Here is a 13,796-nt window from a genome sequence, read left to right as displayed (position 1 = left end):
TCATCAAATCTAAAACCCCAGTGATTGTAAGATCCACCATTATTTTATGAACTACTAAGAGAGACTTAAAAAACCAAACACAGACAATTATACTATGACTTGCCATCAATTTAAAGATGTGCCCCAAATTCAGGGATGTTTATTTATTTAGTTATTTATTTATTTGGGGCTTCCCAGGTGGTGCTAGTGGTAAAGAAGCCGCCTGCCAATGCAGGAGACAAGAGATGCAGGTTTGATCCCTGGGTTGGGAAGATCCCCTGGAGAAGGAAAGGGCAACCCACTCCAATATTCTTACCTGGAGAATCCCACGGACAGAGGAACCTGGTGGGGTGCAGTCGGAGGGGTTGCAAAGAGTCATACATGACTGAAGCGACTTAGCACTTAGTATATCTATGTTTTAGAAGTGATTAACTATGGTAATAACTGCTCAGCAAATGTTTCTAGAACTGGGTTGTAAACTCAAGGTGGAGCAGCTATTCCTAGAGCCCTTGTTTTTGAATAATTATGGAATTGGGAGTTGATAGGGATGGTGTGCAATTGTATTGCTGATTTCAAATATTTTACCCAACAGATTGAAGGGATAAGTGGCTTGACATGCCATTCCTGTTAAGAAACACTGCCACATTGCTCATTCAATGGACTAGAAGGTACAGTGACAATATGTTCTGATCTAAATTGGGGGCCCACAATCACTCAAGTGAGTGTGATTACAGAGACAATGGGACAGAGTATTTGCATCAGCCTTGACTCTGGTTCTGTAAGCCAATTCAATCCACTGCTGTTCCCATCTGCCCATGAAGATGAACAGTAACTTCTAAGCTTTCTCTCAGCTTGCTTCAGCCCTGCTTTGAAAAATTAAAGCATCAAAAGATGTGGTCCTTTCTCAGCTCCAAACTGTTGGCTCTCCTTGGCCCTCTGGACTTGGTGATTTTATATTGTTCTCCCTGGATTGTTTCTGGATCTAGGCTTTCTAAAGGGCCTTTCCACAGGGTGAAGCTTGCTGGGACTCACCATCCCAGGCTGTCTCATCAGGACTGTTTCAGTTCCATCCTAGAAATACAAAGCCTCCCCCACCACTCGACCTAAGAGCTGGACTAAGTGATGCACTTATCTTTTCTGCACCTCCTAAAACCATACTCCTTTCTCATCCCCCAAGCACTCATAAACACATACACACACACACGCAAGATAAACCAAGTTGTCACCGAAGACTATCGATGTGTGGTTGGTTGATAGAAATTCTGGAGTAAAAACTTCTCTTTAGAAATTGAAATATACTACGAGGTTGGAGCGTAATAGCTTAATACAATTTGTGAAATATTTTAAACATGTAAGCTTATGTGCACACTAGCAGTCAGGGGCTGAGGGTCTTTGTGGGGGAAGGAAAGACCCTGGGTTGGAAGCAGTGACCATTAAAAGCCTGAAAGTCAGCTTCCTCTTTGAGCAGGCTGCCAGCTCCTGGGTAAAGTTATCACGTTGAAGTCAGAAAGTTCCAAAGATGATTATCTCCCAATTTAGTCCAATCTTCCCAGGCCAGGCAAGTTCTGCTCAACTCCAGGTCAACCTAGTTTCTCTCTATTCAAGTGCCTTCCCTGACCTTAATGAGTAAAAAGGAATCAAGAGAAAGGAGAAGAAATAACCTCATTTACTCCCTCTCCTGATTTATTATTGACATGGTATTCGGAGATGTTCAAACTATAAAAAAGAGCCTTTGTGCATTTCCTTTGAAAGGAGAAGCTCTGTAAAGTAGGTCCCCTGAAGTATTAAGAGCTGAATGCTTTCAAAGCCATGTTTTACTTCCTCGTAGGTAGTTATACACTTGTGATTAAAATCACTGTGATGAAATCACAGAATGTTAGAACTGAACAGAATCTGGATGATAGATCTACTTCTGCATTTTATAGATGAGGACTTTTAGGTCTAGAAGGTTAATTAGCTAGTTAGTAACAACAAAGCAGGTCCTAGAACTCAAAATGTCTAGACTCCCAGTCTGGGGATTTCCCGTGAGGGAAAATACTTGAACCCTTACAACTGTATCTCACCATCACAGGCTGTAATTACATTTGGCTCACTGGACTTAAAAATACCATGCAAATAGAGCTCCAATTACAAAAAAAAATCTTGATTGATACAAACAAGTGCAACAATCGACTGGCCCACAGTCTCCACCAAAGGCCTGAGGCAGTACATTTTTATTCTTTTTAAGTAAAAAAGAAACTGTCATCGTCTGGGCTCTTTACACAGCTGGATTCCTGTATAAATCAAGCCAGCTCAGTAAAAGCTTACCTAGATGACATCCAACACCTTTCACTCCCTCTCAGCCAGCTGGTGAAGTAAACTGGACAGGAAGCTTACAAATTTTCCCCTGGTAGAATTTTGGAAGAACTGTGTCAACATCGCCCCTTGCTGGTCAACATAAGAAAATGCAAAAGCCAAGGCTGTCAAAATCAGGGCTCTAGCCAAGGTCACAGCCATGTCTCTAAGTTGTCTTCCAGTCTATGAGAACCATGGCCAGGTCAAGTGAGAAAGCATGGGGAAAACAGCAGGAAGGAGGAAAAGCCTGCATTTGGGGGTGATGTTCATCTATTCCTAATTAAGGATAGATCTCAGGGAAAGCAGATACCTTTTCAGTATCCTGTTGAGTCTTTAAGACCCATACACAAGTCATACTTATATCCATAAATGAAATTTTTATTGTTAATATCAATGAACACAGATAGAAGAATATTCATGTGCCAAGGAAATATTGCTCACAAGATCACAAATGTCTGTTAATTTGTGTTTATCAATGATTTGGTGAATTACTATATGTCTCTGAGTTAAAAACATATATATATACATATATATATATATACACACACATATATATATATATACATATGTATATATATAAAGGGGTTTCTGAAACTTCATTTCTATTTGGACTTAGGCAATAAATTCATTAGAAAAAGAAAGCAGAAGCTTTGAAGTTAACATCTATAGCCTTTATGGGTAGCCTGATTCACCAAACATGAAAACTATATCCTGTCCCACACGTTTTAAGTCATACACAAGGAAAGCACAAGAAACACTGATTTGGCTCAAAGATTTGCCCAATGAAAGGATTTTTTTTATTTTCTTTTTTTAAGTTTTAAAAAAAATCCCCCATAAAGTTGTCAGAGGTACCTGATGGCATTACAGAAGCAAAGTGTTTCCTAAGCAACTCCAGGGCTCTGTTATTTCTTGCTTGTAGGCTCTTCTCTGTTCTCAGTTCATTCTTGATGGCAGTGAGCTCTCCACGGATCTTTTCCATTTCTAATTCATAATACAATTTCATTTCTTCTTTTAGGAATGCATTTCCAACCTCAGTCTGCCGCTTTAACTTCCTAACAGTTTCTTTTAAATCCTTGTTCTCAAGGCTCAACTTGTGGATGACCTCTTTGGCTTGCTGGAGCTCTTCAGTTAAGTTTTTAACATTTGTTGCTTTTTCAGAGAGGTCATTTCTTAAAGCTTGAAGCTCCCAGTCTGTCTTGGAGGTTTCCACCTCTGCTTCTTGAAAATTTAGGGGTTTTGTGGAGACTTCTTTTTTGGAGTTCAAAAGTTCTTTTTCTGCACTTTCAAATTCCTCTTCAATTTTTTTGCATTTCATATCAAGCACTTCCAGCTCTTCATTCAAAAGATTCAGGCGAAGTTTTGAAGACATTCCTTCAGTGAATTTCTTTTTCTTGTCTTTTTGTGGTGGAGTTGATAACTCCTTTATAACCCAGGTAGGAAGCTCTTCTGTGCTATTAAAGCTTTCTTCAGTTGCAATGTCTAAATTAGATGACTCACAGGAGACAGAATTTGTGTCTGCCTCAGTCTTTGAAATGTTTATCTTTCTCTCTATTAAATTTGATTCTTGCTCATTTTCATTTGGTTGGGAAATAAATTCTTTCCTTTTAAATTTATTTTCTTCTCGAAACTTTCTACTAGACAAATTAAATATTATTTCCATTCTCTTGACCTTATCTAAAGGCATTTGTTCAGAAGAGGATTCAAGCTGAGCAGCTTCGTTTGGAATATCCTGTGCACTGAAAAGAGGAGCAAACTTATTCTCCTTCCAGTGTTTTCTCCTAGCATCCATTTCTTCAGGTACCTCTTCCAATTCCTGAAAAACAAAATTTAAAATCAAGGCACATATTTACACTGGCAGCTGGGACAGTGGAAAGAACTAAGAATCCTGGCCCGTTGGTGAAAGAATCTAAATATTTGAGGGCTGGCACACCCTCTAATTCACCACGCGACTCAGGCCTCAGTTCCTTCTTTTATAAATGGAAAGGGCTAAACTGGCTAAGTTCTACAGACCCTTCCAGCTTTAAAGTTCTCTGATCCTATGAAATATAACCAATAAATGGACAAGCTTGGCTATTTATTATAGAGAAAATAATCCTATGAGAAAGCAACATGAAAACAGATTGCTTCAAAACAGTATAAGTGATTTTTAATTAATAGGTAAGCCTGTGCTTCCAATGTGCTTGATTTTTTTCTAGTTCTTCTTGGTTGAACTACTGTTTATTCATTCTTTAAAGTGACTGAAACATCAGTGCTTAATGCAATGTGAGCTGTTTTTGGTAAAGTATACCATGCAGACTTCCTTATGACTAATTCTGCCAAGTGCCCTTCTGTCTTGACCTGTAAATTCCTGTTATTCCAGTCTTGGGCTTTGCTTTTAGACAAGACTGCCAAGTGTACAGAATTCAATCCATTTTGACAGCAATTTCATGATGAGAACCGAATGTCAACAATTGGAAATACTAATGCCACCAAATGGGTTTCTTTTTCCAAGATACTGACTCCAAGTATAATTTTTAGATGAAAAATTAGCATATTAAACCACAACCAACTTTCTAAATTTACAAAAGTTACAGGATATTTATTTTGTTTCAAAAGGAGTCTTCCCCATTCAAAGAGAGTCCATAACATACAGCTTTCTTAAAACACAAAAATATTTGATCAGTGACTTTTGAAAAAAGGGAAAAAGAAGGACCCAAGCAACACACTGATGGGCAACTGGCATCTGAAGCCACCAAACTGGTGACTGCAGTTACTGCTAAAGGGTGGGAAGAAAAAGGAGGGGATCACTTTATTCATTCTATACATTAAATTGCTGCAATATATTTGCAACATTACTACTGAGAAAAATCAAAGTATGTTTGCATCTATTCTTCCCATGCACACAAATGTAATTTTATCTTGGTAACAAAAATGGCAGTTGTGCTTATTTTTAAATTAATATTTTCTTTAGTATTATTAAATAGTATGAATGTTATATTGTATTAATTAATATAATATTTCATATAAAGATGCTAATAGTCATGCATTAGCATGACTGTAAAATTTTGGAAGATACAGAAGATCACAGACACACACACACACAGAAATATTCGTCATGATCCCATGGTACTGAGATAACCACTCTTTGGTATATTACTTCTCGATACTTTTTAACAAATATAGTTTAAATTCTAGCAAGTTTTTCTTGCTACAGACAATGAGAGAATAAACTCAATACCTACATGCCTGACACCTTCCCCCACAAAGAAGAGGGAAGGTAACTCATTATACCCAAGGATATATCTCCACTGACAAGTATTTGGTTTCGAGGAAAGGAAAAGGTGCAAATATGCAGTGAAGGTGTTAAAATGATTGGTTTAAAAGCCATAACCCAAACTTTAAGTTTAGTCAATCAGACCACAGTAGTAAGTCGAGACTTGAAATTCATGATATGTACCAATATTTGCCATTGGAGCATCCTCTGCTTTCTCTTGAAATAGTCCTCTCTGACTTTGTTATCCTATTAGTCACCATCCAGAAGCATCAGTGATGTATCTGCCCTTAAAGACGAAGATGACCATAATCACACTTGCTCTCCTCTCTAGAAACATGAATGCAAATACTGGGGATTATTACAGTGATCATAAAGGAAACGAAGAGAGAAAAGGGGAAAGATGCTAATTGCCAGTCACAGTTTTTAGCAGTCAAATTTTTACCAGACAACTCTGTAAGAGTTTAAAAATGCATCTAGGGAATTCCCTGGCAGGCCAGCAGTTGGAACTGTGTACTTTCACTGCTGAGGGCTCGGGTTCCAACCCTGGTTGGGAAATGAAGATCCCACAGGTTGTGCTGCTGCTGCTGCTGCTAAGTCGCTTCAGTCATGTCCAACTCTGTGAGACCCCATAGACGGCAGCCCACCAGGCTCCACTGTCCCTGGGATTCTCCAGGCAAGAACACTGGAGTGGGTTGCCATTTCCTTCTCCAATGCATGAAAGTGAAAAGTGAAAGTGAAGTCGCTCAGCCGTGTCTGACTCTTAGCGACCCCATGGACTGCAGCCCACCAGGCTCCTCTGTCCATGGGATTTTCCAGGCAAAAGTACTGGAGTGGGGTGCAGTACTCTCTGACAAGTTGTGCAGAGTGGCCCCAAAAATGCTTCTAATCTGGTAGCACTGGGAGACAGATTACTATTATTCCTTCTACCAAATTCTGAGTGAAAGGTATTGGTGAGGTTGACCAGGAAAGAGGTGTGCAGCGGGGCAAGTCAGGTGAGGCCACTTTATACTTGGAGATAGCAATAATGACAAATCTGAGATAGGGGTCTGGCTGTAGATAAAGGTTAAAATAGAAAGCTCTTTTCATTAATGATTTTGCACCTTGAAAAAGTCACTCTATCTCCAACCCTCCCATAAATCTCTGGCTAAAAACTTATATATATATATTTTTTTTTTCAGTGTTACTATCTTTCTTTCCTGAGCCTCTGTACAATTTCCTGATACAGCCAATGCTTTTCACAGAACTGGGAACAGTCCACTTATTTTATAACTGAGGCTCAAAGAAGTGAAGTGACTTGTCCAAGTCCTCACAGCCTATAGTGGTAAAACTGAGACCCTGTCTCCCAGATCAGTGCTTTTTCTAAAATTTCTCTTTATTCTTCTGATAGGTTTCATTCCACAGATTGAAAGAAAACAACCCACTATTTTCAGAGCTTAGGTATTTTTTAAAGGGCCACAAAAGGAGAGAGGAAAAATGAATGGGGGAGGGTAAGGAGAATTGCATGTCACATATCAAAGGACAGAACAGAGAAAGGTTTGAAAAGCCTTTTGGAATTTCCCTCCCCTGGCTTACACAGGGCAGGGTCAAGAGGTCTCTGAACTGCTTCTTTCTTTCTCTCTCCCTTTCTTTCTTTCCTTTCTCTTTCTTTTTTTCCTCTTTCATTGGCAAGATATGCTTTAAGGGATTGTTCCCAAATCGAGTCACAGAGGATGGCAAAGCCCAGACTGAGGGTAAAAGGTACCAGGCTCATTTTCTCTTCACAAATTGTGCTCTTTGTTTTTTCCACAGAACAAGTACGACATTGGTATTCTCTGGCAAAGACAAGAAATATGCTTTGAGACAATGACACTCCTTCCTCTATCCTGGCATGGCAGCCAGTTTGCTTTCAATAAACTTGACTAGGTAATTTGTCGCAGCATAAGGCAAATCAAACCAGAGCCGTTGAGAGAATAAGCATGCCTTTTTAGTGGGTCAATTGCTAACACTTTTTATTACAAGTGCCTACCCAACACAATATCGGGTGTTGAAGGACCTTCGGTAGGGGAAGGAGGTTCAAGAGGAATGAAACATTTAAAGAAAGAAACAACCAGGACACAGGAAAACAATATAAAGTCATATGACAAAAATGACGTTAGTGGTCCTCTAAGCCAGTGATCTCCCAGAAGTCCTTGGGACTGCACTGCATGCTTGTGGCTACATGTATGCATTATATGGCTACATGTATGCATTTGTGTCTGACGTGAATTGATAATGGACTCCTGATTATTCTAGTTAGTGTCTCTCTAAAACATCACCATTCATCCTCTAGTAACTTCCTTATTTTTGCAAAGGTAAAGTAGTAGTACATCTTGGTGGAGTAAGGAAATTTATTGACTCATGGAAATGGTTTCTACTCACCTAAAGAATTTGGGAACCACTGATAAAATAAATTGAAAATGATTTATAATGTAATATAACATAGCGTAATTGTTGAGAGCTAAGTGAAGAGTGATCACTTATTGTGGATTTTTAGGCAAACTATTACATAAAAATCTTAGGTGAATGCATATCTGTCCTCAAATAGCTCCAGAAACTAATACACTGTTTATTGTGAAAGGAGAAACCCACTAAACTATCTCATTTTCATTTTCAAGGTATGGGGCCCTGGGGAATATGCTCATATTAAGATGGATAAGTGATCAAATATAGGAAATCTAATTATTTTCTAAAATATTCACTTTAAATTACATGCTTTAGAGAAATCTGATGACATAAAAATCAAAGATCTTTTTTCTCTATTTCCTTATCTCATTTACATTAGATTTTATTTCAAAATGTCAGGAGTATCTCTTTTGCATAAATCTCGATCTGCCTGCAAAAGGCAATTATGCTTCCAGGCAGGGGGAGCCAGGGACTGGGAAACCTCCAGAAGCTTTTTCCCATCTTGCAACAGTGCTTTGCCCCAAACTTTGTAAACTGGGAGTGATGTTTAGAAAAGGTCATTTCCAACCTGTGATGGACAACCTTATGTTATAACCCTCAGCACTTCAGCCACACTCAACTAAAACTGTGGCTTTTAGTGACAGCTTAGGGGCAGTAAGGGGGAAGACAAAAGGCCCTTCTTAGCCCAGGGAACTTTTCCCCATTATTCTTGGATGGTTTCAGTTCTCTCAACCCTCAGAAAAACTGGTTGGCCGAGATAGGAATAGAAAAGTTTGTTACAAAGATCACTGGCCTTCCTTCATTGCTCAACTGTCCAATCTGTTCTCACATAAAAGCAGTAGTTCTCAACCTATTTTTCTGCTTCCCTTGTTCCCAAGCACAAAACCCTGCCACCATTACTCTCTTCCCTTGCTCCAGAAGATTCTGACCTGCCCCCTCTATGGGAGCTTCTCCATTATGAGGACTCTCCAAAGCTGTCTGAAAGAAGGTGGGTAAATATGTTTTGCCGTGCAAAATTGTGGGAAGAAGGAAAAGAAAGTTCTTGAGAAAGGAATTGTGTCAACCCCGGTGGAAAAAAGACTGAAGACGTCAGATATCTTGGCACCCACATTTTAGAACTTCATAAAAACTTACCTTTTGTGAACCTCAGTTTCTTCAGGTGTAATATACAGACAATATACCTTTTTCCAGGTGGTTAAGAAAAATTAGTGAAAACGAAAATGCAAGCAATTTTATACTGTACACAATGGGTTTTGTTCTTTTTTAGATTTTCCTTACCTTCCCTTGAAACATCAACCAACAACCCAACCCTTCTCCAAAGATATGTGCTTCAGAATTGCCAGTCTGAAGTCATCAGACCTCAGAAGAAGTCAGTTAAAAAAAAAAGAAGTACTGTTAAGGTAGGTAGAGGGGAACTTAAACTTGAATCTTACATTAATTTGAGCTGTATCTTCATGGAAGAATTAGCCCTAAATCCTGTAAGTTGTTGATGTCCCCAGATTTCCAAGCTAAATTTATTCTAAGCAGAAGAGTGGTAGCCTTTCTACACCAAAGAGATTTACATTTTTTTAAATCACTAATTGCTTTGCCATGAACTTACCAAATGTCCCAATGTTTTTCAGAGCCACCAATAAACATCTTAAAAATATTACAATTGGGGCATCAGTTTGAAGATTAGCAAGGATAACTCTGCAAGTTTTTTCTGTGCTTCAGCATCATTTCATACAGTTTCATTTTACCAGTATGCTGAGATCTCCTGGCATCTTTTTCATCATTGTATCCCTTGTTGTTGCCTGGCACATAGTAGCCCTCAATAAATATTTGTTGAGTGAATAATTCTTAATATTCTTCCTGAAAATTCTATAATGTTTTGATTCTAATTGAGTTTCTGTAAATACTTGTAATTTTTCCTTTGGCTTATGAGGTTTTGTGGGTGGCATTTTAGGGAAAGAACTTTTATTTTTCCCTCAAAGTTTATTGGGCTCAGCTGAAGTCTTTAGGACACTTTTTTTTTCTATTTCTATGAGGCTTTTTTGATAGTGTACTGACAGTGCAGACTAATGGTCTTGTTAAAAGATTGAAGATATTTGTTGGGTGAGGCTCTGTGCTTCTCAACACCCATAGCAAGCTATCAGCCAGCACAAGGGTACTTACAGTTCCTGAAGTCCAAGGTCTTCTGTTGGTTGCCACCGTTCTCCTTCTCCAGATTGAACTGAAAAAGAAAATGCCACAGCTTAATTAGAAAATATAATTAACAAGAATGACCAAATTGTGTTCATATCTGAGCTGTAGCTTAAAATTATAAGTGATAGCTTTAATGTTGTTTGGCTGATCTGAAATGCAACATCAGACACTTTGAAGCAAGTTTTCGTTTTAACTTGTCAACCCAATTTCCCAGCTATTACGCCATTAAGTCTTCCTTCCCCCAGCAATGCAAATATCAGATGGGACAACAATCATGGTCGCATCTTATTCAACACTGTACCTTCTTGCCTTTAGCAACTACTGAACAAATGAGCCACCACTAGCGGCCACAGCAACATGCTTGTTAGTAAGGAGCATGCCAAGAGCCACGTTAGCAGAGGCTGGAGCCAAGGCCTTGGCTCCCTCTCCCAGAGTCCAGTTATTTTGAAAAACCATTAAAAAGGAAAGGGATCCCAATTTTTGCCTTAATCTCTCAGGGTCCTCACATATGAGCCAAGTGTCCACTTCACGGGACAAACTGTCTTGTCTATTGTTTGGCGGATATTGAGAGCGAAGCCAAGAACCATTGAAAACTGGGCCCTGTGAACGGTTCTTACCCCCAATTCTTTGTTATTAGTGTGGAATTACTCCTTCTAGAAGAAAAGATAGGAAGTCACCTTAATTCTGAAAGGCTGAGTACCGTATTAGTATGAAAGTCACATTTTTGCTATAAAGCTGCATCTAAGCATGCAGAGTTTGGGGGTTTTCTCTGTAAACGATTAACTAAACTCCTGCCACCGCAGCTTCCCGTGCAGAGGAGATGATGAGGCTCGGGTGCTGCCCGGGACGCCACTGCAGGTGACACCTCCCACTTCCCCAGGCCCTACCCCCATCTACCCCTTGGCTGGGAGAAAGCAGGGACGAGGCCTGACCCCACCCCTCCTTCCACACCCCGACTTCCACGCCCAGTCACCTTCGTTCGCAAACGCCCGCCAGTTCCCGGCCGGAGCCCTAAAGAGTGAGGAAACCGCAGCGGGCGTCGAGGCAGGGAGCACGATGCCTCCGCCCGGGTCACCCAGGGAGGGCGAGGGGCGAGCCTGGGGAGCCCCGGCCTGACTGGGCTCAGACGTACCTGGTGGCGTGGGTGGGGTCCAGTGGGCCCTGGTCCCTCTTCTCCGAAGACGGCCTCCAGCAGCGGGCAGATGACCTGGGTTCGGCGCTGGCCACCGCGACCCGGCCGGGCCGGCCCGGAGCAGAGCCTCTGCACTGCAGCGCCAGCGCGGCTCGCGCCGTTGCCTGGCAACCGGCCGGTCCGATTTAAAGGGACTCGCGCGCCGCTACCAGGCGCGCGGGGCCCTGCGCTGCTTGGCGGTCGTCACAACCCGCCTGAGCACTGAGCATGCCCGGTGGGGCGGGCGCTGCGGTGGCTTCTGCCTGCACGAAAGCCGAGCTCGAAGAGCAGGAGAGAAGAGTCAGGGAGGGAAGGAGCGAGAAACTGCGAGGCAGCCCCACCCATGGTGGCCTTATTACGGAGGGTGTGGGTGACTCACAAAGCCACCTGGACTCTGCGATTGGCGGGGGGGGGGGGCGGGGGGGCGGGGGGGGCGGGAGTGGCACACGGATAATTCCTAGGCATGCAGTTTAGTAACGTTCCCTCGAGGACGGTCAGCTCTGGAAGGTTGCCTGGATTTGGTTCGGAGTCCCTGACAACGTGGGAATTACACGCCCCCCCCCCCCCCCCGCCCCACCACCCCCGCACATCCTTGCCAGTCAGCACAATGGTCTGGCCGGAATTTCTGCCTCTGACCGAGGTTCTAAGGGCCTGTATCAGGAGAGCATGTGTCCTGGTCGCGCCTATGGGAGACCAGGCTCGTTCCCCAGCTAGCCCATGGTGTCCTCACCCATCACTCAGGAATTTCTCTAAACCACTCTTGCACCTATTTGAATTTTTTTTTTCTAATTTTATTTTATTTTTAAACTTTACATAATTGTATTAGTTTTGCCAAATATCAAAATGAATCCGCCACAGGTATACATGTGTTCCCCATCCTGAACCCTCCTCCCTCCTCCCTCCCCATACCATCCCTCTGGGCCGTCCCAGTGCACCAGCCCCAAGCATCCAGCATCGTGCATCGAACCTGGACTGGCAACTCGTTTCCTACACGATATTTTACATGTTTCATTGCCATTCTCCCAAATCTTCCCACCCTCTCCCTCTCCCACAGAGTCCATAAGACTGTTCTATACATCAGTGTCTCTTTTGCTGTCTCGTACACCAGGTTATTGTTACCATCTTTCTAAATTCCATATATATGCGTTAGTATACTGTATTTATGTTTTTCCTTCTGGCTTACTTCACTCTGTATAATAGGCTCCAGTTTCATCCACCTCATTAGAACTGATTCAAATGTATTCTTTTTAATGGCTGAGTAATACTCCATTGTGTATATGTACCACAGCTTTCTTATCCATTCATCTGCTGATGGACATCTAGGTTGCTTCCATGTCTTGGCTATTATAAACAGTGCTGCGATGAACATTGGGGTACACGTGTCTCTTTCCCTTTTGGTTTCCTCAGTGTGTATGCCCAGCAGTGGGGTTGCTGGATCATAAGGCAGTTCTATTTCCAGTTTTTTAAGGAATCTCCACACTGTTCTCCATAGTGGCTGTACTAGTTTGCATTCCCACCAACAGTGTAAGAGGGTTCCCTTTAAAGTCAGGAACAAGACAAGGGTGCCCACTTTCACCATTACTATTCAACATAGTTTTGGAAGTTTTGGCCACAGCAATCAGAGCAGAAAAAGAAATAAAAGGAATCCAAATTGGAAAAGAAGAAGTAAAACTCTCACTATTTGCAGATGACATGATCCTCTACATAGAAAACCCTAAAGATTCCACCAGAAAATTACTAGAAATAATCAATGACTATAGTAAAGTTGCAGGATATAAAATCAACACACAGAAATCCCTTGCATTCCTATACACTAATAATGAGAAAACAGAAAGAGAAATTAAGGAAACAATTCCATTCACCATTGCAACGGAAAGAATAAAATACTTAGGAATATATCTACCTACAGAAACTAAAGACCTATATATAGAAAACTATAAAACACTGGTGAAAGAAATCAAAGAGGACACTAATAGATGGAGAAATATACCATGTTCATGGATTGGAAGAATCAATATAGTGAAAATGAGTATACTACCCAAAGCAATTTATAGATTCAACGCAATCCCTATCAAGCTACCAACAGTATTCTTCACAGAGCTAGAACAAATAATTTCACAATTTGTATGGAAATACAAAAAACCTCGAATAGCCAAAGCGATCTTGAGAAAGAAGAATGGAACTGGAGGAATCAACCTGCCTGACTTCAGGCTCTACTACAAAGCCTATTTGAATTTAAAACCAGTTGCTGGTAAATGGGCGTCCCTGATGGCTCAGATGGTAAAGAATCTGCCTGCAATGCAGGAGACCTGGGTTCAATCCCTGGGTTGAGAAGATCCCCTGGAGGAGGGCATGGCAACCCACTCCAGTATTCTTGAAGGCAACTATTCCAACACTGGGCTTCTCTGGTGGCTCAGACAGTAAAGAATCTGCCTATAATGCAGAAGACATGAG

General features: G+C 41.3%; 1 protein-coding gene and 1 long non-coding RNA gene across 2 annotated transcripts; one reads left to right on the top strand and one right to left on the bottom strand.

Moving 5' to 3' along the window:
* Positions 1 to 3,074: 3,074 nt before the first annotated feature.
* CCDC160 (coiled-coil domain containing 160) lies at positions 3,075 to 11,694 on the bottom strand. The gene is made up of 3 exons (XM_061408371.1): positions 11,304 to 11,694; positions 10,142 to 10,199; positions 3,075 to 4,126 (listed from the first exon to the last, which is right to left on the bottom strand). The coding sequence occupies exon 3, from the start codon at positions 4,100 to 4,102 to the stop codon at positions 3,131 to 3,133; it is 972 nt and encodes a 323-aa protein (XP_061264355.1). The 5' UTR covers positions 4,103 to 4,126; positions 10,142 to 10,199; positions 11,304 to 11,694; the 3' UTR covers positions 3,075 to 3,130.
* Positions 8,889 to 10,037, top strand: LOC133242272 (uncharacterized). The gene is made up of 3 exons (XR_009734825.1): positions 8,889 to 8,975; positions 9,255 to 9,387; positions 9,610 to 10,037. It is a non-coding gene; the product is annotated as an uncharacterized LOC133242272 (long non-coding RNA).
* Positions 11,695 to 13,796: the final 2,102 nt, after the last annotated feature.

The sequence above is a fragment of the Bos javanicus genome, chromosome X (genome assembly GCF_032452875.1).
Source record: "Bos javanicus breed banteng chromosome X, ARS-OSU_banteng_1.0, whole genome shotgun sequence".
Taxonomy (NCBI): domain Eukaryota; kingdom Metazoa; phylum Chordata; class Mammalia; order Artiodactyla; family Bovidae; genus Bos; species Bos javanicus.
The sequence above is the reverse complement of the archived record's forward strand: the minus strand, read 5'-3'. Positions and strand labels throughout refer to the sequence as shown.